This window comes from Typopeltis vanoorti, chromosome 17, assembly GCF_054136105.1.
Source record: "Typopeltis vanoorti isolate ZY-2024b chromosome 17, IOZ_Tvanoo_1.0, whole genome shotgun sequence".
Taxonomy (NCBI): domain Eukaryota; kingdom Metazoa; phylum Arthropoda; class Arachnida; order Uropygi; family Thelyphonidae; genus Typopeltis; species Typopeltis vanoorti.
In genome coordinates, this window is record NC_143565.1 from 102,633,520 (window position 1) to 102,659,769 (window position 26,250).

Sequence of the window (26,250 nt, forward strand, 5' to 3'; positions counted from 1 at the left end):
GCTCGTTTTCTCCATAGATGCAGTTTTAAATATGAACACCTTTTCAAAGAAAGTTGTGAAGCCCTATTTCATCGGCAAAATCTGAATTGGAACAACTGTGTCTCTCTCTCTCTCTCTCTCTCCAAAGTTTGGGAGATTCTCATTTTATGTAACTGTTAAAAACATTTTTAATAATATTAATTTCTAGCACACTGCAACAGTTTTTAATTGGTAAACCACCGATTGTTGTATGCCTTGTATTCCTGTTTCTCTGATTTGCTTATTTTTATGTGATGTGCTGTTATTTTCAGTATGAAATATCTGTACTTTCATTTCATTAAAGTTAATTACTGGTTATCATGTAATTTGGTGTTTTTATGGAAGTACTTGCAAAACAGACACAGTATTGAAACAATTTGTCTGTAAGACAGATTAAGTAAGTCTGTAAGGAAGGAATCAACTATGACAGAATATCTCTCCTCTGAACAGGATCAAGAATTTTTAGGGAAGCTTTAGGAGCTCTATCCCAAACACACGTGAGCAGTATTCGGTAGGTGGATTTGGGATTTGTATAAGATAAGTAGCTGGATGGATGAAAAATAGTATCTTAAGCAGGAAGCTAATGATGAAATGCTTTTATGCCAGGAAAGACTGGAGGTAAATGTTAGTCCAAGCAGAGAGAAAAAAGAGATCTTGTCCTCTGGTGATTTGTGTTATTTAGAGTAAGGATAACTGAGCTGAGATCCCTTTTGCAAGAAAAAAGGCAAGACTGCATTTTGGTGGCATTGAAAGTGACATGATTTCCTCACTCCGTTTAAGGAATAAACTGAATGCGAGTATACACACACATGGAGAAGTGAATCCTGTGTTATGCTTATTATTATTACGGGCAACTCCAAGGAGTCCTTAGACTCATCGAGGGAGGCCCTAACATCATGTCAAGAACAACTATTCAACATTCACACAGTATCTATCATACTTTGCCTTGAACTCATTGACAGTCATGGCACCCACAACAGACTCTGGCAGCTTATTCCATTCATTCACCACTCTCCAAGTAAAAAACCTAGCTCTAACACCCTTGCTAACCACAGTGTTGCCCAGTTTCCATGGATGGCCTTTAGTCCTCCCACCACCAGTCCTGTTCTCAAAAATATCTTCTGAATTAATCTTATAGAAACCCTTCAGTATTTTGAATATCTCAATCATATCACCCCTCTTCTGCCTATCAACCAATTTCTGCGACCTACAAATCTTCAACCTGTTCTCATAAGATTCATTCCATAGACCTGCTATCATCTTGGTCACTTGTCTCTGGATCCTCTCCACCTCCTCTCCATCAAGAAGAAACCATGGTACCCAAATCTGGGCACAATAGTCTAGATGGGGTCTTATCAAGGCTCGATACAGAGAAACAATAACCTGTTTGTCTCTGCTCGTCAAAGTATTTTTCAGCAACCAAGTGATTTGATGAGCTGATTTAGCCACTTTTGCAATGTGTCCCATAAACTTCAACTCCCTATCCACCAACACTCCCAAATCCCTGGCCTCATCAATCTACTGGAGTGCAGTTCCACCAATGTGGTATACTGCTGCTAATCTTTTCACCCAAAATAACCTTGCATTTTGCCACATTAAATTGACATCCATTCACTTTAGCCCAGTCCTCCAAACTATCCAAATCATCCTGCAAAATTTTGACATCTTGTGCATTCACTATTGCTCTACCCAACATCATAAGCAAATATGCATCATAAGCAAACATTTGTTCATTTGTTTGCATCATAAGCAAACAAATGAACAGCTCCTCTCAGATCCTTTCCTATATTGCTAATGAACAAATTAAACCGTAGTGGTTCAAGAATAGAACCCTGCGGCACCACTAGTCACAGGCCATCTTTCGAACTCTACTCCTGAATAAACCACTCTCTGATATCTCTCCATCAACCACCCTCCTCTCCATCTCACCAACTTTATATCCATCCCCACATGCTGCAGTTTACTGATTAGAATTCCGTGTGGTATCCTGTCAAAGGCCTTAGCAAGGTCCAGCAGAATCACTGTAAACCCATTACCCTTATCCAGTTCGGCCGTCACTGTGTTATTAAACATGAGCAAGTTACTGAGGCATGATCTACCCTTCACAAAACCAAGCTGTCCCCCATACAGTATCCCATTTTCATCTATTCATTCCTGTATTTTCCGCTTGACTACTTTCTCCAAGACCTTGACAATGACTCGTGATATGCTGATCGTCAGTAATTTACAACAACTGTCTTGGAACCTCTTTTATGCAGTGGAACTATTTTTCCATCTTTCCACCCCATCGGAACTAACCCAGACTCGAGACTCAAATTAAACAAAATGGTCAAGGGCAACGACAATTCTTTAGCCGCTTCGCATACAACACAAGTTGGTATACCATCCAATCCCACAGATGTATTCACATTGAGGTTTTTTAATAGACTATTCATCTCCACTTCATTCACTGCAATATCACCACCTGGATGATATACTCTTGCAAAGTGCTCACTCAGTAATTCCACTATATCAACTGATTCGGTTACCTCCTTACCATCGGCATTCTTTAAAATCATTCTGCCATATACATTTTTTCTTTTACTTGCAACATATCGAAAAAACTGTTTGGGATTCTCTTTAGCCTGCATGGCTAATTTTCTTTCATAATCCACTTTCTTACCACACTCGTTGCCCTTCTGGCTTGTGCTTTATACCGTTCATGTGCCTGCAGGTCACCTTTCTCCTTAAATTCCCTCCACAGTTGTTTCTTTTTTTTGCAGCTCAAGCTTAATGGTATTATTCATCCATTTAACCCCTACTTGATTTACTATTCGGACTCTAGGTATACAGTCAGCCATTGCCTCCTGCAAACACTCCTTAACCACCTCCCATGCACTATCAACATCCAGCCCTTGCAGTTTTACATGCCATGGCACTGAACCAAGCAATCTACCAGCCCGGTAATTCCACATGTACCCTGTCTTAATTGAAAATTCCACACATTTAGCCACCTCCCAGATCAAGACCCTATGATCACTCTCACCAATTGGTGGCAACGTGGTCATATTCATTACAGCAAAATTCTCAGAATTTGGCTGTAATTCTCTAAATTATTAATTTAGTGATTAGTCAAAGTAAGCACATGTACAGTGCACCTGCTTACTTTTTTTTCCCCAACATCGAGTGTAATCTAACTATGGGGTTGGTTTCCCACCAGATGCTCTATTTTTTCCTTCCAATAATATTTATATATTTGAGTTTACAGTTCACATCTGAGAATTCTTCAACTGATTCTTTAGTATAAATTTTTCTTTTCAATGGGATGCGCCATTTTATCCTACTCATTACAGGTGTAATTAATATGTGTCTAAACATTTGTGTGTGTCATTACAGTTTGGTATTCAGTGTGTGTATATATATATATATATCCTTAAAGAGCAGCAAAAGTGTAATTTATTGGTTAAACAAACAGCAATAGATTCATAAATATGGGAAAACCTTGAGGAGGTGGAACAACAAATTAATTGTGTTTGCATCTTGGAACAGCCATTTTATTTGCAATGCATGAATTTATTCACTTGAACAATCAAAAAGATCAGATGTGAAGTTGTAGAATATCCTCTCTACAGCCTAGACTTAACACCATGGGAATTATGATTATTTCCTAAATTGAAGACATCTAAGGATATCCATTTTGAAAATAACAAACAGATCAAAGCAGAAATTAGAAAAGTCCTAAAAAAAACTAAAGTCTTACTATAATACTCGGAAAATTTGTTACACAATACAAAAAAAAAAATTATCCAAGTGAGTGGGATATCATGCTGAGAAGTGGAGTGTGAAAATAAAGCAGAGTTCAAAATTTTCTTTTATTTATTTATTTCACTGACATATGGAAAATATATTCCTAAAGATTTAGTAAAATTTTCTGTCAAACAATTTAGAAAGCAAGATAAAGTAATAAGTAACTTCTGATTCGATATGGGAATGAATCATTACATTTATTATGAAGAAAAGATTAAAAAATAGCAACAAAAGTCAGGGCAGATGATCTTTGAAGAGCAATTATTGTAGTCAAAGAACTGGGCATTAGTCATGTTTTGCATTTGATATAATCAGTGCTGTAAATAGGTATATTTATACCTGACTTTTGTCTGTACCTAAATGAAGAATCCATCTTAGTTTTTGATTTTTTTATTTAGAAACTGTTTTTCTTCAAAAATAATACTATAATAAACATTACTATATAAAATAACACATATTAACACATACTTATGATTTTATCCATGACTGTATTTTTTTGTATAAAACTGTTCATAAATGTATTTGAAAATCCAAAATTTTTTTAATCACATTGGAAGGTTGAACCACCTCTTTGAGTTGTCCCCATGTCGACCTATGCCTGGGGAAATTTTCCCAATCACTCCACCTTACTTATGACACAGGATATAATATGACATATTTAAACATAACTTGTCAACAGGAGCATCAAAAGACAACTATGGCTCAATGATAAACATTTTTGAAGATTTGCATCTTAGTTACAAATAAGTTGATGATATTCATCCAGAATATAAAAGATAACAGAACTCATGTCATTTTCATAAAAATATATATAAAAAAAACTTATAAAATTATATTATAATTCATGTTTCTGAAAAATAAAACATTCTACTAGTTTCTACGCCCTTGGTAGATTTTAGATATCAGGAAAATAATCCCAATTTTCATCTTCCACCTTCTAAACATCTCTCATTGTCAGTGATTTTTTTTTTTACTTCTGATGCCTTTTCAGAAAAGACAAAATTGTTTGTCATTACTGTACAGTAAGTACAATAATAAATTTAGTTACTTCCAGTACAGTAAGTACCTTACTTAGTAAGCAGGGTGATGGAATATTGCTACATCCTTATGTAATTTATTTACAGAACTATGAATCCCACCACTATGGTTGGTCTTTGACTGCGAACCATGGTGACAACAAGTGCATAAATATTTTTTCCATAACTAGCGATAAAATAATTGTTTTAATCTGTGCTAAAAATGATGCTTGCATTAAGAGTTTTGGCTATACTCTTAATGCAAGAGTATAGCCAAATTCGACTAAACAAAGATGCTATACTCTTCTACAAAGAGTATAGCCAAATTCGACTTGTACCACCATAAAGTAATGTATGTGGGGAGAACCCAGAATGGTGATTCAACCATCCAGTGTAATTCAAAAAATTTTTCCCACTGGACAAACCTCCAAAAACTACCTGTATGCATGATTTCAGCTTCTAGCCCACAGAAGTCACTGATTGTAAGAATCAGAAAAAGCTTTGTTTGTGTGAAAAATGAATCTAAAAATGCAATATTTTAAATTCAAGCAAGCCATAAAATTTTTGATTTTTCCAGGATATCAGCTCCCCCCCCCCCACCATGCACACATTATTAAAAGAATTTTCTCACTCTTCTGGGAAACATTTTGATTTTTAGAATGTAAATCATTCTGTTTGTTTTCAAATGATGTTCAAATTATTTTATTATTATTAAGAGAGATCTGGAGAATCAGGGATTTGTCGAGGGATACCAAATATCACCCACACCAGTTGTCATACCATTTCTTGAATTCATTCACACAACCTCCAAAGGCAGTCCATTCCAACCTCTCACCCACTTCTTCAACATTCATTCTCAACTTCCATGAATGCCCCCCCCTCTTGTCCTCTTCCCACCTTCCATAAAACAAAATAATCCATCTACTGATATCCTGTATGATCTTTTCAGAAGTTTGTAAGTCTCAATCATATCCTCTGAGTATTATTTGTAATCTTTGTTATATGACTCTTGAACTATAACTCCATATCTAGGGAAAACTCCTACCCTGCTCAGTATCTTTCAGCATAATCACAGCAAAATAATAACATTGGATATTTCATTACATCAAAGTACATAACTTTACATTTACTAACATTGAACTAATAGCCATTTCCACATGCCCACAATTCCTATTCAGATCACTTTGCAAGTGTAGTATATCAGCTGCATTCCTGGTTACTCTGCCTATTTTTGTATTATCACCAAACAACTGTATGTCATCTGGCAAATCTTTTTCAATATCAATATGTAAAGACTGAATAACAATGGAGCAAGGATTGATCCCTGGGGTACATCCCACTGGTCACCTTAAATTTTGCAAACTCACATCCCTCCCCATACCACTTTTGATATCTATCAGTCAGTCACCCTGTTATCCATACTAATAGCTTATAATGTATTTAAAATACATATTCTCCAATTTATGCAACTGTCTTCCATGAAGTATCATGTCAAAATTGGATCTCATTACACCAAAGTGCATGACATTACATTTACTAACACTGAATTGAACTGAATTCAGATTATTTTAAGAAAGCATCAGGAGATCATGCTTAAATTGCCAAAAAACTGCATAACCTAGAGATGCTTGAGAATTTTAATTCTGGTTGTCACAGTGGTTTTGGGATTTATTAATCTTGATGATAAGCTATAAGCTACCATATACTTCAAAGTTAAATTATTATATCACCAACTGCCCAGGATTAATTTGAAATGATGAAGGATTTTATACAATATATATAAAAGTACACACATACACATTTTTAATGCTGTAACTTTTGTTATCACAGAAGACCACTTAGTAACTTTGAACTTCTGATCATCTGTGACTGTAAGGAAGTAATGCTGAAACGATATTCAATTTCAGAATACAAACAGAATCCTCAACAGCAATATACTCTTAATCATACACTAACGATTTCAAAGAAACCTACTGCCGCAAGATACTACTAGATTTCCAAGTTAAATGAATATCAACTACTGCCCCACATTAATTTTAAAACTGTGACAGAACACTATACAGCTTTTGGTACCACAAAAAGGTCACTTTGGAGTTTTAAACCATCATCATTGGCTCCAAAGAAGCAACATTTATGTCATCGACTTCAAAATACTGACAGAATCCCGAACAGCAGTACTATTGATCATAAATTAACCTTCCAAAAAAAAATACATTGACAATGTTGGCTGGGTGGTTAGCATATCCAATCTCCAGCCAAAAGGCTGTGGGTTCAAATCCAAACACGGATGTTTGTGATCGTCTGTGAAAATACTAGTGTTGGTGTAGTTGTTGAACTGAGTGGTGGAGACAGAGAGCTGTAGAGTAGGTGCCTTCCCTCGATGAGTCTTTGGACTCCCTGGAGGTGTCACGTAATAATAATATTAATTAACAAATATTTTGTGTCTATCTCAAAGTAAAGTAAACAAGGCTTCTACAATGCTAGTTATCAATGTACTGTGAAACTCTGCTATGCGGCAGTTATTCAGTCCAATGAAAGTATGCAAACTGACCCACATGAAACCTATAACAAAAGTTCATGTATAACCCCCCACTGAAAACTTCTTGTGAAAGGAGAGAGAAGATTGCAATTGCACTACTGGACTTCTACTTCAAGAAAATTCTGCAGAGAAAACTGAACAAGATATCAGTTGTTCATTTAGAAGTAAATCGTTTAGAAGTCACGTTGGGATTCGAATTTTTTTAGCAAGCTAAGCAACCAAAAGATCACTTTATTTTGATGAGAAGAAATTTTCGATATATAGTAGTAGTCGGTGGATTGGGAAGTTGCCTACTTTTCGTTACAAGAAGCCTGTGGTATGCCTCTATTATAGCAAAAAATAAATAAAATAAAAAAAGTTTGCTATATACGTAGGACACGAGATATCGGTTACAGTCGGTACTCGTTGACTCTTAGCGATACAGTTTTTAAGCACCTAGGATTCAAATAATCCAAAACGACAATGTGGTCAGTGAAATTCAAGCAAATATTATATGGAAAGCAATGCACGAATCCCGTTGGGCAATCAAGTTTTTCCATTATTTTATTATTATTGCACAACCACACACCATAAGCGCAGTCGCAAGTACGATGCGACATCTGTTTTGCAGAAAGCTCAATCACATCTAGAGCGCGAAGGCATAATCTTTACATGTGAGGGTAACTGTGCTGATCTCACGGGTAGGGTACTTCTTCCCGGAAACACTGATTTTTTTCGCCCCAGAGGCAAACTGACCAAATGAAACCCCAGGTAATTAACAAACATGGTGTGAGTTTTAGCTGCAATTACAACCGACGAAATCCAATACATACCATAGGCTTCTTGAGCTGAAAGCAGCAAACTTCTTAGCTACTCACTATTGCATATATCGAAATTCAGTTTCACACAAATAAATCTTCTGTAGCTTAATCTTTAAAAAAAAAAAATCTCGCAATCAATTTTGTTTTAAATTTATAAAGAAATCTTCAAAAGAAAAGTCTTCCTGAGCTAAAAATATTTCTGAAGTTAAATAACTTAATACTTCGCAATCAGAAGTACTTGAACGATTAACGGTACAGCAGAAATCATCTGATTATTAAAAAATATATATATTTGTATATATCGGGTGATTAAAAGTCCTGAAATTAAAATAATTAATCACGTACGTGAAATCGCATATTTTTATCTGCACGGTTGTATATTTGGTTATCAATATATCCAGGAACGAACGTTTGTTTTTCCTTTCTCCAGGTCTTGAGCGAAATGATCTGGACCGAAAACACCAATAAACAGGTGTTTCATTTTCGAATTAACCGAATCGTTTTCAAATAATTATAATTAGTATTATTATTAAAAGAGAGACCTCCAGGGAATCCGGGACTCATTGAGGGAGGTCATACTATTCGCACCAGCTGTCATACCTGTTCTGGAATTCATTCACACCATCCAATGGCAATCCATTCCAATCACGCACCGCTCTATGAGAGAAAAATCTAGTCTTCATTCCCTTCTTGACAGCATTCATTCTCAACTTCCAAGGGTGCTTTCGAGTCCATCACCTATCCTCCATTATTATCCCATAATAATATTTCGTGTGCAATAGTGAGTTAAAGTAATGTTTTTTCAGAGCCTTGTACGTTGTAGGCATACTTAAAAAAGATGGGACATCAGAAATTACACTCTGCACAAAATTAAGCCTATATAAAACTATCTTCTTAGGTTTATTTCTTCATGTTTAGTACACTAAGACTGGGTACACCTATGGAGATGGAATGCAAAACGGAAAGGTTAAAATGCACTAAGTGTAAAACACGAATGACTGAACGCGAGTTCTCAACCTAATCAGTGTTTTAACTAAATCTCGTTTATATAAAGGATATATTCTTAACTAGAGTCAGATTTTCCATGATGGAAAAATATGCAACTTCCTGAAGTTTCAATCCTCCAGAGAGGTTATAAGACTGTTCGATGCTCAAATATCTTATTCATTATGTTTGTAGTGGGTGCAGCGTAGCTTGAGGAGTTAGGCCTCGCTTGTTTTTTGTTGTTAATGTAGCAAATCAGAAGAGTAATGGCCATTTTAGCTTCTCCCATCACGAACTGCGAGTTTTGCGATATGGTAGTCATGACGCAGAGTAAAATTAACATTTTCACTGTGCATGTGAGATAGAAATATTCACCGGGATAGTACTCACCTTTCTTGAGATCTGCTCTCGAGAATTTTGTACTGTGACTTCACTCAAGACATCGGTAATGCCCAATAAACAATCATCGCAGCTGCATATTTCTGAGAGTTGTGTAACTTGTTCCAAAGCAAGAGTGGAAAAGGCCTTGTTACAAGACTCTGTTATGTCAGATGAAATCAGGGAATTGTCCCGTGTATCCTCAGAAGTCGTAAGCAATGACATAACAGCAAATAATATAGTTTTACATGATTCCTTTTAAAAGAAAATAATCACACTTCGATTAAAATTCGCAGATAACGACTTAAAAATGGACCGTTCAATCAATAAATTTGGAAATTTTAAGTTCCCATAGAACATGATACATATAGAAAAAAAAAAAGTCAGTTTTCTACATTATGTTACAAAATGAAAAACAAATTCTATCCTGTATCAGCTTTGGAACAGTACACACAGGTAAGTCCAGAATAATAAATTTTCTGAGCTCTCTCACAAAAGCACCATTCGTTTGATGACATTCCTCTTGAGACACATTAAAAAGTACCAATTTCTTAACATGATACACAAGCAATTCATCACCTATGACAACAGATCACCAAAAGGCAGACATTCACATGTAAACAGTGCGTACACAAATAATTCACTGCAGACGTCATCAGAACTTCAAAATTACATATTCACGAATACGCTGAACACAGTTTCCAGATATGACAGTAACAGAATCCTCTTCAGGTTTTCGAAACATTTTGAAAATTACGGCACACCAAGTTATTAGCCATCCATCCGCTTGAAAACGCATACTATTTTGGATACTACATTATAAATATCAATCATAACAAACGGTTGCTATATACGCAAATCATTTATCTTCTTTTAAGCGACATGTCAGAGATAAAAACTACCTGTTTCATTATTCACTAGTTTAGTTATGTAACACACATCCGTAAAAGCTTTACCCGCTGGTCTTCGCAGTCAAAAGCCGGCACAACTGCATTGGGTCCAACGCAACAGGGAGAGTAAGAGCTACGTCAATGGATAGAACTAAAGGAAGTGGCTAGAATAAGTGCCGCCAGATGGATCTTTCTGAAACCGTAATTGTAAATGGAGTTATAATTTTCAGCTTTACGTATGAAAAGTATTATTCTCCGATAGACGATTTAAAAAAAAAAAAAAGAAAAAAAAACGGGGAGGGGGCACAAGCTTTGCAATAAGCATATGAGGGGATAAATTTTGTTTCCTTCAGATTAGCTTTCGTGTCACTGCTTTATTAAAAACTTAAAGATGAAATATCCGAAATAATCTCTCTTTATAGGAAACACTTTATTACTAACAATCTGCATTGTACAATGAAGAGGAATCCCCATTAATTGTATTATAAACATTGAACAGAAAAGAATCTTTGTGGGGGGGGGACAAACAAAATATACCGAGTTTAAAAAATGCAAACCAAATAGAAGGAATGATGAAAGAAAGCAGAAAACCGTATTTAATAAAATTACCAATCTGCTCCTTGACACAGACCAGAAGGTAACTATCAGTTTGAATATAGTAAACAATTTCCCCTTCCCGTTCTTTTCCTCTCATAAGAACATAATCTCTCGAAATATAAAGTCAGTGAGCTGATATGAAATACGATCTACCGAAGAACGAACACAAACCCATTGGAGTGCTATAAATAAGATCGTATACTACAACTGTGAAAGCTTTCATTTTGGTGAACCCGAGTGCATGTAGATATCTATACGTGATTATTTTTGCTATGTGCAGAGGATGCTAGTGACGTAAATGTGACGCAGCTCAATAGAGTATTATGTTGACGCAGCTTAACGAAGAACAGTGGAAATTTTAGAACAAAGACAAACGTTGACTAATAACAGCAACATACTTTGATAGAGGAGAGGTATAAAGTGTGTGTGTGGGGGAGCATACCGTAGCTTGAAATGAGTGTAAAATGGTTGACCGTGATTATCGTTAACCAGACAATGTGATTCTTTAGGTTAAATGAATTCGTAGATTAGTCTCAGCCGAATTGAATTCGTGGACGTGTGGAATGAGTTTGATGGGCGAAAGGACTTATACAAGATGGATGGCCTGCATTTGAATGGACTTGGTGTGCGAAGACTGGAAAAAGTGTTGCTGAATGAAGTAAAAATGGATGTGCAGAACCAGGGAAACTAGAACTACCAAGGAGGGGGGGGGGGGGAGTGGATATGCAGACATCAGTGAGACAGTTGAGTGTAAAAATGTATATAATGTACCCGAGCCAGCACTAAGGACAAAAAATGGGAATGGGACATTTAGAATAACGCATCAAGATAGGGGTGGGACAAAGGGATCACTGCATTTCATGTATACTAATGCCAGGAGTATTAGGAACAAGAAGGAAGAATTTTTGGCCTTGATTGGCTCTTCCTGGCCACAGGGTATTGGCATTAGTGAAACATGGCTGACGAAAGATGATATAGTTAGTGGGATAGAATGTGTAGGTTATAGTGTGTTTAGGAGGGACAGAGAGAATAAAATGGGGGGAGGGGTTATTGATGATAGCTGATGAACTGCAGCCAAGGAGAATTAAAGTTGTATTGCAGGATAGTGAAAGGAGCTCATTTGAGAATATTTGGTGTGAGATTGAGACTGGCAGAATAAAATATACAGTTGGGTGCTGCTATAGACCAGGTGATGGAATAGATGGTGGAGATAGTATGCATAAACAAATTGATGAAATGAGTGGAAGGAGGGTAATTATTATGGGGGATTTTAACTATGGTAACATTGATTGGAAGGAGGAGAGGACACATGTGAGGAAAGAAATGGATTTTATTCAATTATTAAGGGATAACTATCTGAGACAGCATGTAATTGAAAATACTAGGGGTGTGAGAGTGCTTGACCTGGTAATAGCATCTCACAATTTGACTGTAATGAAAATGGGTTTACAGTGATACTGCTGGACCTGGCAAAGGCGTTTGACAGGATACCACATGGAATTCTAATCCGTAATATGACCATGTTGCCACCTATTGGTGAGAGTGATCATAAGGTCTTGACCTGGGAGGTGGCTAAAGGTGTGGAATTTTTGATTAAGACAGGGTATATGTGGAATTACCGTGCTGGCAAGTATGACAAGCTTAGGAGATTGCTTGGATCAGTGCCATGGCACGTACAACTGCAAGGGCTGGATGTCGATAGAGCATGGGAAGTGGTCAAGGAGCATTTACAGGAGGTTATGGCTGATTGTATACCTAGGGTCCGAATAGTAAAACAAGTAGGGGTTAAATGGATGAATAACACCATTAAGCTTGAGCTGCAAAAAAAGAAACAACTGTGGAGGGAATTTAAAGAAAGGGGTGACTTGCAGGCACACGAACGGTATAAAGTGCAGGCCAGAAGGGTAACGAGTGTGGTAAAAACAGCAAAAGCCGATTATGAAATGAAACTAGCTATGCAAGCAAAAGAGAATCCCAAACAGTTCTTTCAATATGCTGCAAGCAAGAAAAAAACTGTACATGGCAAAATGATTTTAAGGAATGACGATGGTAAGGAGGTCACTGAACCAGTCGATATAGTGGAGTTACTGAGCGCGCACTTTGCAAAAGTATATCATCAAGGTGGTGACATTGAAAAAATGAAGGAGCCATTAGTTTATACAGGAATTGTGATGGATGAAGTGGAAGTGAATAGTCTATTACAGAATCTTAATGTGAATACATCTGTGGAATTGGATGGTATACCAGCACGGGTCTTGCGTGAAGCGGCTAAGGAATTATCAGTGCCCTTGACCATGTTGTTTAATCTGAGTCTCGGGTCTGGTTTAGTCCCGAAGGCGTGGAAAGAGGGGAAAATAGTTTCACTGCATAAAGGAGGATCCAAGACTATGGTTGCAAATTACCGACCGATCAGCATATCAGGAGTTGTTGTCAAGGTCTTGACAACAACTCCTGATATGTAGTCAAGAGAAAAATACAGGAATGGATTGATGAAAATGAGATACTGTACAGGAGACAGCATGGCTTTGTAAAGGGTAGATCATGCCTGAGTAACTTGCTCAAGTTTTATAACAAGGTGACGGCTGAACTGGATAAGGGAAATGGGTTTACAGTGATACTGCTGGACCTGGCAAAGGCGTTTGACAGGATACCACATGGAATTCTAATCCGTAAACTACAACATATGGGAATGGATATAGGGTTGGTGAGATGGATAGGTGGGTGGTTGATGGAGAGATATCAAAGAGTGGTTTATTCAGGAGTGGAGTCCAAAAGACGGCCTGTGACTAGTGGGGTGCCGCAGGGTTCTGTTCTTGGACCACTGCTGTTTAATCTGTTCATTAAAGATATAGGGAAGGATCTAAGTGGAACAGTTCATTTGTTCGCTGATGATGCAAAGTTGAGGAGGGCGATAGTGAATGCAGATGTCAACGTCTTGCAGGATGACTTAGATAGATTGGAGTTCTGGGCTAAGGAGAATGGATGTCAATTTAATGTGACAAAATGTAAGGTTATGCATTTTGGGGTGAAAAGATTAGCAGCAGTATACCACATGGGTGGAACTGTACTCCATGAGGTTGTGAGGCCAGGGACTTGGGAGTGTTGGTGGATAGGGAGATGAAGTTTAGGGGGCACATTGCGAAAGTAGCTAAATCAGCTCATCAACTCACTTGGTTGTTGAAAAATACCTTGACGAGCAGAGACAAGCAAGTTATTGTACCTCTGTACCGAGCCTTGATAAGACCTCATCTTGACTACTGTGCCCAGATTTGGTCACCTCGGTTCCTTCTCGATGGGGAGGAGGTGGAGAGAATCCAGAGGCGAGTGACTAAGATGATAGCAGGTCTATAGAATGAACCATATGAGAACAGGTTGAAGATTTGTGGGTTGCAGAAACTGGTTGATAGGCGGAAAAGGGGAGATATGATTGAGACATTCAAATTGCTAAAAGGATTCTATAAGATTAATTCAGAGGATATTTTTGAGATCAGGACTGGTGGTGGGAGAACTAGGGGACACCTATGGAAGCTGGGCAAGAGTGTGGTTAGCAGTGGTGTTAGAGCTGGGTTCTTTACTTTTAGAGTGGTAAATGAGTGGAATAAGCTGCCAGAGTCTGTTGTGGGTGCTATGACAGTGAGCGAGTTCAAGGCAAGGTATGATAGATACTGTGAGAATGTCGTATAGTTGTGTGGACATGATGTTTAGGGCCTCCCTCGATGAGTCTAAGGACTCCCTGGAGTAGCCCGAAAAAAAAAAAATAATAATAACATTACGAAACAATAAAAACAAATCTGCTAACAAAGTCATGTTCAAGTTATGTAAATACTCGTGAATTACACTGAAGTAGCTAAGGTCACGAGGCGAATAAACTATCGCTAATTATGAGTGTTCTGTCATTAATCGTCTGATACAAAAATCATCTGATGTTTTGTAGCCAAATCCAAGAATTCTGTTATTACGGAATGTCTTGTTCTCACTCTAGACAAGAAATGGAAAACCACTCCTAAATACCCGCTTTTAAGCGGGCGTTTTGGAAATGCCGTGGTCATTTGCATATACTGCTGAGAGCGCCATCATTTGTATACGAGAATCTGAGCCACTTTTTATATAATGTACTCGACCTCCTTATGTTTGTTTTTCCTGATTCTTCCCCCTTCCGAGTTATCACGATTTTTCTTTTTTTCCTTAATTTATGAAGCCAGTATAATATAAACTCTTCGCAGCATAAGTGAATTCTTCAGTAATAACTGAATTATTAATAAACTCAATAGTAATTAATAATCATATACTGGGAACCACAGGGATAGGTGCTGTTGTTATCTTAAAAAATACTTCTCCTCCGTGCAGCGTCCCGCTACCACCCATCACAAAACAACTGGTATTATAAAAACACTATGAGAAATATAACATTTCCAGCAGTAAGGAGAAAACAAAACAAGAATTCACAGGCCTGTCGTACCCTTCCCAAATAAATAACTAATAATAAACTAGCAGACAAATCCTAAAAGAACTCCTTAGACAAACATATATAGAGAAAAAAACATGAATATACAGCGGCAGTAGCGCTCCCTTATATATGATCCATCACGGACGCGATCTTAAACGATACCAAAATGATTCACAGTCTTCCATAACTCGCATCTTAAAAATTAATCTTCTTTATGTTCTCCAGTGGGGAGAGGGCAACGTGGTGAACTTTAATGCTACCAAAACACTGCATCTTATTTCTTGTAAGATGTTCTCACTTCACTGCTTCTTACCTTTGAGAATACTCGAATCTCCAGGTAAGATTTCCCTTCTTGGACCAACTTTCACCTCTAGCCTTTCCAGACAAACATATCACATCCATAGCCTTTTCATCCTCCGAAAAGCTGGGCGTCTTTGTATTTGCTCTTTCGGTGTTTCCCATCTTATTCCCCCTATCGTTACCTTTAAGGAGTAACTGATTAATTGCGCATATGCACCATTTTGTATATATGTCTATGAGGGCATTGATTTACACAGAAGATTCGGAGAAGTTGAGACTTTTAGAAGTAATTGAAGAAACTATTTCAAGACTATTTCAAGATTCGTCAGTAATATCTGGTCGAAATTGCTGCCAAAACTGCGTGTGTTCTCCAATTAGCTTGTCTTTCGTGAGATGAAAAAAAAAAAAAAAAATTCTACTATCCTCATATGGAATTTTCAGATGAAATGTCATTATAAAGGTTCCTCGCGTTCTAGATTCGAACTCAGGTCTTTCCACTTATTTATGTATTTGTTGAAGCAAGTGCTTTCCACCCAGCACTTGCTTCAACTACACGTTACAAGGAACACAGACGAAGAAAGCTTATTTAATAAAACGGAGAAGGCAGAGATGAATAAGGAGAATGAGCAGCTAATATTGGTGAGCTCGAAAACTGGATTGCAAGGAAGACGATTTTATCAAATAATAAAATCCTTTAAAACAGATTTTAGGAAAAAGGAGGAATTCATATACCAGTTTCGATGAACCTGGCAATATTTTATCGAAGAGGGAAAGGAGTAGAAAATGAATCAGTTCAAACAGGAGTCATTAATCAATCTCACTGTATTATTAAAAACAGAATGCACGTTGTGACATCTAAGCAGTTGAGATTCGGAGGCAGCTACAGTTAGATTACGGAAGAGGATAAGATTAGCACAATATAACTGCGTGTATTTCTTCAGCCGGTTTTGACTATTTTGTACGAGGAAAATACCATTTATACCATTTATCTATGTATGAACGAACTTACTTTTACCTTGAAAGACTTTATAAAAGGTTTGTTGCTTACAATGGATTGCACACAATAGATTCGAACCGAGATTTTTTCTAACAGAAGTAAATTTCGTAGCCAATGAACATTAAGAAGGGTGTTTCTGGAGATCATGCTGCGTCGTTTGTTTACATTTTCTTGTATATATACTTCATAACAACAGTATAATAAAACAATGAACATTTACCTCCTGTTTTTTTTTAATACAAAAAAAAAGTGTTGTTTGAGGTTTCGTGCTGATCAGTTGTGCGCCTACTCCAATAGAATTTGAAACTGCCCCTCCCCCATAAAAAAAAAAAGGATAGACCAACTGAATATGACAAATGATTAAGAATACATTTCGTCAGAGGAAAGAAATAAAGTAAATGCATTTCACACTAAGCAATCATTTATTTAGTAATATCGTAAATCGTGTGGTGTATTCACTGCAAGCTTCCAAGACCTAATCCAAAATTGCAGAGTTTCACGATGTGGTAATTACGCCACCGAATAAAAAGTTACTAGATCATTGCCATAGCAAGGCATATTTAGATGACAATTTTTATACATGTACACGATTATGATGCAGAATAACTTCGTGCAACGACTTATTGTAAATACTGTTCACATAATATAATAGTATATTAATCCTAGTAAAGTTATCTTTGGATTATTTCATGCAAAAAAGGTACAGTTAACAATATTTTTCGATTGTCGAGACTGCGTCTCCCCTTTATAACAAGTAATCTCACGGAAAAGCCATCCGGAGATTTGGGCCCCTTTTAAATCATCGAAAGATGGTTATGATAATTTTATTGGCGAAAGGTTAGAAACCTACAGCATAGTACGATGAGCGAGACTAAGGATATAAATCATCCATCATCGAAAGAACTATAATAAAAATGAAAAACCGATACAAATTTGTTACGACACTATATGTGATGGACTAATGTAAATTACTACGTTGCTAAATACGATTAATGTAAATTACTACGTTGCTAAATACGATTAATGTAAATTACTACGTTGCTAAATACGACTAATGTAAATTTCTGCATGTCACACGACTGTTTCAAAATAAAGTATATGTAAAAGATGTTAGAACGGTAAATTTTGCTATTAAGGTTAAATTTCACCATAGCTGATTATATGAGAGGTCATAGGTCAACAGTAGTCCCCATATCCAGCCACTTCCTTTACTGCTACTGCTGAGGTACCAAGATAAGCTCTGCTTCCTTCCTGACTTCATATATCATAAACGTAATATGAAAACGTAATAGTCTAACGTCAAGAGATGGTCTATCAGATAAACTTCAATCATTCCGTACTACGTATTCACAACAGCAAAGGGGAAAGATTTTTTTAAAACGGCAATTTAGTATTAAAATAGTTCTCTAAGACTACTTTAATGTAAAATATGTATTACTGATACCTAAATAATTAGTAAAACTACGTTGACCTTTGGAGAAGCCTTTTTGCTAAGCTTATTACAATTATCGTATGGTACCACCATTATACTAATACAACAGGGAGAATATTCTTAGAGGAAGGAAAGGTTGAGTAAATGAGACAATCCGAAAGGAAGACAGGAGTTATGTCATATAGTCGAAAGTAACAATCATGTCACAAAGGGACAATCTGTTATATCACATAATCGAAGCTTTTTTTTTTAATAGACGTTTTCAGATGAGAAACACAGCAACTTAAAATATTTAAATCTTTATCATTAATTTTTATGGGAAAATGATGAATACAAACAGAATGCATTTAGTCATAAGTTTTTTATCCCCTGAAATGTGTGCGCGCGCGCTAAATTAACCTGTGATTACTTGGAATGAGTTATTTTTATTTATTTTACAAACTTGGGGGATCAATTGTCCAATTTCTTTGATTCCCGCAGTGGGATATACCAATTAAAATAAAGTAAGTTATAAATCTGTGAATGAATTAGTTAAATTATTGAAGTAACACTGTGTAGGTCCATACGCTACACATTTATTCTCTTAATCTTATAGGACTCTATTGCAAATTATAATAATAAACGTAGCTGTTTCGTAATTTTCATTATTGTTCTCTCCAAAGTAGGGTGACTACTATGATTCAAACTCTACTAATGGACAGAAGTATAGAGGGTTCGATGTAAGCTCCAAGGAAATCCTACTAACTAGGGTTTGTCGGTTTTTAAAGACCGGTTTTTTTTTTGGATAAATTTGTAAAATTCGAAATCCGGTTTTAGATACTAGAATTAAAATGTAAAAATTAATCAATTATTTAATTAAAAACTTTCACATTTTGACTTGAAATCGCTCTCGAAACAACTCTCGAGTAATGGATCTCATTCATACGTTTTATGACAATGTCACACGTGAAACTATAAATGAATTTGATTGTATTAAGAACGGGAAAAATTTTTCTATAACTTTAGATGAGTGGACTAGCAAAAGAAATCGCAGATATATGAATATCAACGTACATTATTTTGCGGGAGATTTTAATTTGGGCTTAGTTCCAATTGCTAGTTCCTGCGATGCTAAGAAAACATTAGAATTAGTTTCTGAGAGGTTACAAATTTCTAACTTGGATCTAGCAACCGACATAGTCTTCTTCTTCTTCTTAACATGGAATATAGGCCATGTGGCCTGTTCCGGTCTCATGCCATCTCTTTCTTGGTCTTCCGATTCTTCTTTTTCCACTTATTTTGTATCTGTATAATATTTTTGGTAGTCTGCTGTTGTCCATTCGATTTAAATGTTCTAGCCATTTTTGTTTATACTGTCTTATGTAGTAATTAATTGGTTTTATTTTTAGGGATTGTAAGATTTCTTCATTTGTTTTGTGGTCCCACTTGGTATATCCAGCTGTTTTTCTGAGGAACTTCATTTCTGCTGTTTGAATTCGTTTTTCATCTTTCCTTTTCATGGTCCATGTTTCGCTTCCGTATAGTAGAGTTGGTTTTGACAAGACATTATATAGTCTGATTCTAGTGTGTTTTTGTACCAGGGATGGCTTAAATATATTATTTATTATGCCATTTACTTTGACAAAGTTCGATATTTTAGTGTCTATGTCTTTTTCTTCTTCGTATGATAGATCACATCCCAAGTATCTGAAAGTATTTACTTGTTCTGGTATTTTATTATCTATCACTATTTTACTTCTTATTGGGTTTTCTCCTTTGAATGCCATTATTTTTGTTTTTTCTTTGGATATTGTCATATTATATTGCTTTGAGATATCATTTAATGATCTTTGTAAGTCATCTTCTGATGTAGCTAATACTATTTGATCATCTGCAAATAGTAGTGTATCTATCTTCATTTGCGGGGTCATTTGTATACCAAATGGGTTATGCTGTTTCTAACAAAGCAGAGGTGAGATGGTACATCCTTGTCGTACTCCTCTTGATATATCTTTCCATTCTGAGGAGTGTTCTAATTTAACTGCTATTTTATTTCCTGTATATATTTCTTGAATAGATTGTAAAAGTTGGTTTGGTATGTTTAAATTGGTTAATATTTTAAACAATTTTTGTCTACTAATTTTGTCAAACGCTTTTTCATAATCAATAAACGCCACATGTGTTTCTTTTTGAAATTCTCTTCTCTTTTGTATTAATAATTTTAAAGTAAAAATTGGATCTATGTATCGGCCTTTTCGGAAGCCATTTTGTTCCTCTAGTAATTTGTTTTCTACAATGCTGCTTAGTTTCTCTTTTAATATTCCTGCATATATTTTATATCCTGTATTCAGCAGGCTAATTCCCCTATAATTATTGCAATTGTCTTTATTTCCTTTTTTATAGATTGGGATGACCAGTGCTTTTTTCCAAGAGTTAGGGGTTTTTCCGGACATCCAAACCATATTAAAAAATTTCAAAAGTCTTTCATTAAATTTTTCACCTGCATTTTTGTATAGTTCTATATTTATATTGTCTTCTCCTGGCGTTTTCCTATTTTTCATCTTCTTTATTATATTTTTCAGTTCTAACATTGTGATATTTTCTATTAGGTCATTCTTTGTCTTATAAAATTTTAATTCATTGTTCTCATCTGTCCAGAGATTTTGGAAATAGGGCACCCATTTTTCTAAATCTACTGTTTGTATTTTTATATTTTCTTTTATTTCTTTATTCATGTATTTTATTACTTTATAGGTTTTGGGTTGTGGCTTAAATAAATCCTTTTCTAGTTCTGTTACGAAATTGTTCCATCTTTCTCTATGTTTTTTCCTTACTTCTCGTTTTGCAATTGCACTATTTCTTTTATACTCTATTTCTGCTTCTATTGTTTTGGAATTTAGTCATTTCTGGTAACTGTCCTTTTTGGTTTTTATTATATTTTCTATTTCTTTGTTCCGGTCTCGTAGTCCTCTTTTTCTAATCCATTTGTGCTTTATTCCTAAGGTTTCTGTTGCTGCTTTTGTGAGAATTTGTTTCAAATTTTCCCATTCATCTTCTATGTCACTTGATTCATGTGTGGTTTCTGTTTTTAAGTTTGTGCATTTTTGATATTGTAGTCTAACTTGAGGATCCTGTAATGAAGAAATTTTGTAGCTTGGCTGGTAAGAATTTTCAATTCTATGTGTTTTTAGCCACTTTGGTTTAAAACGAATATTTGCTGATACCATATAATGATCAGAGTTTAATTCAAAGCCTCGATATGCTCTTACATCTAAAATTAACTCCGCTAATTTAAAATTAGATAGTTGTAGCGGCAAATGATGGTGCCGCTGTTATGAAAACATTTGCCCAATTATCACCTATAATTAATCAACTATGCTATTCACACGCCATATACTTAGCAGTTATTGATGTGTTATATAAAAATAAAGAAATAGCTGGAACCGATGTAGGTGTTACAAGTGAGGAATCGGAAGATGACTATGGCGAGGATTGTTTAAATTCTCTTGATCTAGATAACGACTGTGGATTCCCTATGTTGTCTGACAATTACAAACAGTCAATTTCCCAAATTAGAAAAATTTGCAATTTTTTTAGAAAATCTCCTGTATAACTTATGTAAAACAAGAAAAAGGAAAGGAATTAAGTCTGATTCTTGACTGCCAAACGAGATGGAATAGTTTAGGTCATGATTGAAAGATTTATAACATTAAAAGAATGTGTTGTTTTAGCTTTGAATGATATTCGTGCTTCTCATATGTGGAATGAAGCTCAATATCCTAAACTCATGGAGCTTCTTAAAGTGTTGGGACCAGTACGTCTAGCAGCTGAGGCCCTAGGACGGCGAGATGACAATTTATTAACAAGTGAAGGCATATTTGAATTTCTGTTAAATGAACTAAAGACTGAAATTAGTTCCGAATCATTAAATGCTTTAGAAGTACGAATTCAAGAAAGAAGACAAGTTGGATTGGTAACCCTTTTGCTATATTTGCAAAATCCACAAAACATTTCAACAAATAAATCTAGTGTATTTCCATTAGCTTTAAAACTCGAGATTATTAAAGTTATCTGGAAAAATATTGTCTAGAACAGGGGTTCTCGACCTTTTCCAGTGGCGTACCACTATATTTAATTCAAGATATTAAATGTACCAGTAAGGCAGTGGCTCACGTACCACAGGTTGAGAATCCGTGGTCTAGAATATATCCAAATTCTTGTATGGAAACAGATTCCGATGATGAATATATCGGAGACGGAGAAACTATTAATCAGGGCAATGCTCTAAAAGAAGCCATGGAAAAATCAATTCATAGGTTTCTTGAGGACCTGAAGAAATAATATCAAATCCGAAGACACTGAAGGCCGAATTTTCAGTATTTGAGAAAACAAAGAATTTAGATTTATTATTTGATGCCCTGAAAATGACAAAACCAAGTTCAGTGGCGTGAGAGAGTATTTTCTATTTCAGGCAATTTTGTATCTAGAATAAGAACAAGATTAAGTAATCGTTCAGTGAACATTTTATGTTTTTTGAAATCATATTTCCTGAAGAAAAATACTAAATGAAATAAAAATTTATATTTTGTACGGATTTGGTTTTGAATGGAGTATATTTTATTTTGTTATTTTTTTTAGTTCCATAAATATTAAATAAACCGAAAAAATTTTAAAAAGTATAAATATTTTTCGCTGTTTTAATTATACATTTCTTGTAAAAATTCGAAAACAGGTTTTACCCAGTTTTTTGGAAATACTGGAATTTGAAAACCGTTTTTTTTCAAAAGTTGATTTTTGTATAAACCTTACCACCATAAGCAGTCCGTAACTGACGGTTGCCGCGACATTTACGCGCTGCTGTTAAGATTTTGCTTTTTTGTAGTTTTGAGACTACATCGTCATCCCCGACAATTTTCTGATATATACCCTCAAGTGATGTTCAGGTTTGGAGGCTTTTTTTTTTTTTTTTTTTTTTAATGTAAATCCATGCACTATAGACTAATAGCCTTTCGTGGATGATTAGATAATTCAGAAATCCTGCTCTAGAGACTGGACATGGATGATTTTTTCTTTTCTTAATCACATCAGGCTTTCAATAAGGATGATGAACTTCATCTACAAACATTCATGCCCGCGGTGGAATTCAAACCGACAGCCTGTCGGTTGGAAAACGATAAGCAAACCACTCGGCCAACTAGGCCGGCTTGTAAAGCAAGCATGGACTAAAAAGTGTTGGAATAAAAATTTCATTACAGCTACAATATATAATGAATTTAAAAAAAAATAGTAACAAAGTAAGAAATTACTGTATGGAAATGCACTATAGTGATCTTTATGGAGGAGACGAGTCATAACACAATTCAGTTGCAAACAGCCTTTTTTCAGTTTTATCTCCTCCTTTAAAAAAAAAAAGTTTTTGACTGCAACTTCCTCCTGCTGATGAAAGCAGAAATGTTACAAAAATACTGCACTCCAAATGATGATTATTATTGACAAAATGAAACGTGTGTTTTTCAAGGAACTTTCATTTTCATTTTGGTATTTTCGTTACACCAAAATTACTAAAAAAAAAAAAAATACTAGATGAGGTTTTGACTCTAGCAGGTGGTGCGAAATCATAATAATAAACAGACACACAATAACAAGGAACGCAACTTGCAAGTGTTGTCAGTTACGTATTTACAAATTAAAGTAGATAAATAAAATCATATTATTTCCTTTTTATTATTTAGTGAATATTATTAACTAATCAATAATTAAGATATCATTAATATAGGTCAAAAATATGAAGTAATACTTAAAATTTTTTTTCGTATAAATCGGATTTTTAAACGTAAAATCCAAATTTTCAGAAAGGAGAGCAATTCTATTTTTAACAACAAAAATATATACACTTCAGATCCGGAATAGAAAAATAAGTGACTGCATAAAGTCACTATATGCAATGGGATCATTCAGTATTTTTGCTGCGTTTGGCAAGCACAAGGTACGGCAACAATATGGCTGTAGTCGTTCTGAAATGTCTCGTCCAATGAAAGCTTTTTTCCCTTTTATTTTGAAGCGAATGCAATTATTCCATTACGATAAACTATGCAAAACAATAATAAATGCCAAATTTAAACATGCTACAGACACGTAATTTATGGACATTAGCTTGCGAAGGTGTGCAGAAAAGTTGTGATACTCACCATGAAGGAATTGAGGTAAGACCATACAACTTACGTATTATTCTACATATTCCTTAGGAAGTATCACGCACTTGTTACAACACTGTTGCTTTATATGCAATCCTCTGAGAAAAAAAAGTTTTTCCCCTGTTGCACAAACCAGTCCTCAGCTTCAGATATGACTTCATCATCTGTGGTAAATTTTGTTCCTTTCAAGTGTTTCTTTAAATCTGGGAATAGGAAATAGTCAGATGGGGCCAGATCTGGCGAATAGGGTGGGTGAGGTAGACATTGAAAGCCCAAGTTGTGTGTTATCTGTTGGGTTTCATGAGCAGTGTGAGCAGGTGCGTTGTCCTGCAAAAGCAATACGCCTCTGCTCAGTTTCCTGTGGCATTTTCCTTCAGAGCTATTGAATAAACAGCTACTGTAATAGTTTCACCTTTTTCGAAGTAGTCAGTAAGGATTATACTATGCATATCCCAAAAGACAATGGCATGACCCTTCCATGCTGACCTTTGGGTTCGGAACTTCTTTTAGCAGTAGAGAATCTTTGTGTCTCTACTTCATTTACTGTTGTTTGGTCTCTAGGTCATATTAATGAAGCAATGTTTCACCAACAGTCGCAATACGAGCCAAAAATATTGCACCTGATTTCTCAAAATGACTCCAAATCCTTGAGATGACAGCACGTTCTCTGTTTTGGTCGGCATTTAAATATTAGAGGACCTACTGCGCTGAGAGCTTCTGCATGTCTAGATGTTGGTGGATAATGACCCCAACTCGTTCCCTGGATATCCCCAGAGTCCTTCCAATGTTTTTAGATGGCATCAAGGATCAGCACGTACTGCATCGATGTTTTCAGGTGTGATGGCTGTGGAAAGGCTTCCTGACCTGGGGGCATTGTTGTCTCAGGAAACCTAGTTTTAAACTTGGTCATCCATGTTGGATATGCTGGGGCACAGTCCCCTAAAGTCTCTCACAAACTTTGTGTGAGACTTTAGGGGAATGTGAAAGTTTTGCGGACTTTTCTTGTAGCACGAAAAACTTGATGGCCCGCACCGATGTTTTCGAATTTCTTCAAAACTTCAGTCATGTCTTCTTATATATCCTAAAAGAAAAAGAACAAATTATTTGATTTGGTTATATCAGTTGCTACAATATCATTCTAGTTTTAGGTGTTTATCAGAACTTTTCAGTTCCCCCATCCCTCGTAGTTGGAAGAACAACACGGATTCTATTCAATATATTGTATTTGTTCTATAGAATGACACGGACATGATCTCTTCGTTTGTTAAATAACCTGCGTTGTTTGTCATGAAGAGAGGAATCGTTATATGGTATTTTTTTCAGGTGAAGATGAGTTAGATTTCGTAGACAAATGAAAAATTACTGATAATCAAGTTAGGCACAAAGATTCAGGATATAACTGAGGATGTGAAAATGCGGAAGAGGCGATTGTATTAGAAGGGATGAACGATCTGAAAGGTGATACTAAGAAATGATTTAGCATGAGTGTACATAAAGAACTGCTCGAAGTAAGGAAACAAATGTTAAGATTGTATAATACTACCACGGTAATATTATTACACTGTCACCTCCATGGGCTCATCATGGGAGGCCACCCTAAAGTATCCACTACATAATACTTTGTATATGAATTGCAGGCGGTTTCTTGCTCATTTGCCGGGTTGAAAACTTGGTTTCCGTGAGAAAAACCTTGTTATCCACATGAGGTCGGCTAACTCATCTTCATCTGAAAAAAAGGCCGCATAACAATTCCTCTCGTCATGACGAACAACGCAAGTTCTTTCATAAACGCAGAGATCATGTCCGTGTCGTTCTATAGAACAAATAGAATAAGACAATTCTATAAGTTGCGTGTCTGTGGTATGTTATGTTGGGATAAAGAACTCAAAATTC

At 35.8% G+C, this 26,250-nt stretch overlaps 1 protein-coding gene across 4 annotated transcripts in view; it reads right to left on the minus strand.

The window, feature by feature from the left end:
• The window catches only part of IP3K2 (Inositol 1,4,5-triphosphate kinase 2), a 242,066-nt gene that overhangs the window by 112,150 nt on the left and 103,666 nt on the right, over positions 1–26,250 (minus strand). The window contains exon 1 of one of the 4 annotated variants that reach the window (XM_090406782.1): positions 9,534–10,928. The exons of 2 other annotated variants lie outside the window; for them this stretch is intronic. In XM_090406782.1, the coding sequence (XP_090262908.1) occupies positions 9,534–9,746 (213 nt within the window). In that variant the 5' untranslated portion in view covers positions 9,747–10,928. Of the gene's footprint in view, positions 1–9,533; positions 10,929–26,250 lie in introns of those variants that run through there. One more of the 4 variants, XM_090406783.1, reaches the window with a different exon arrangement.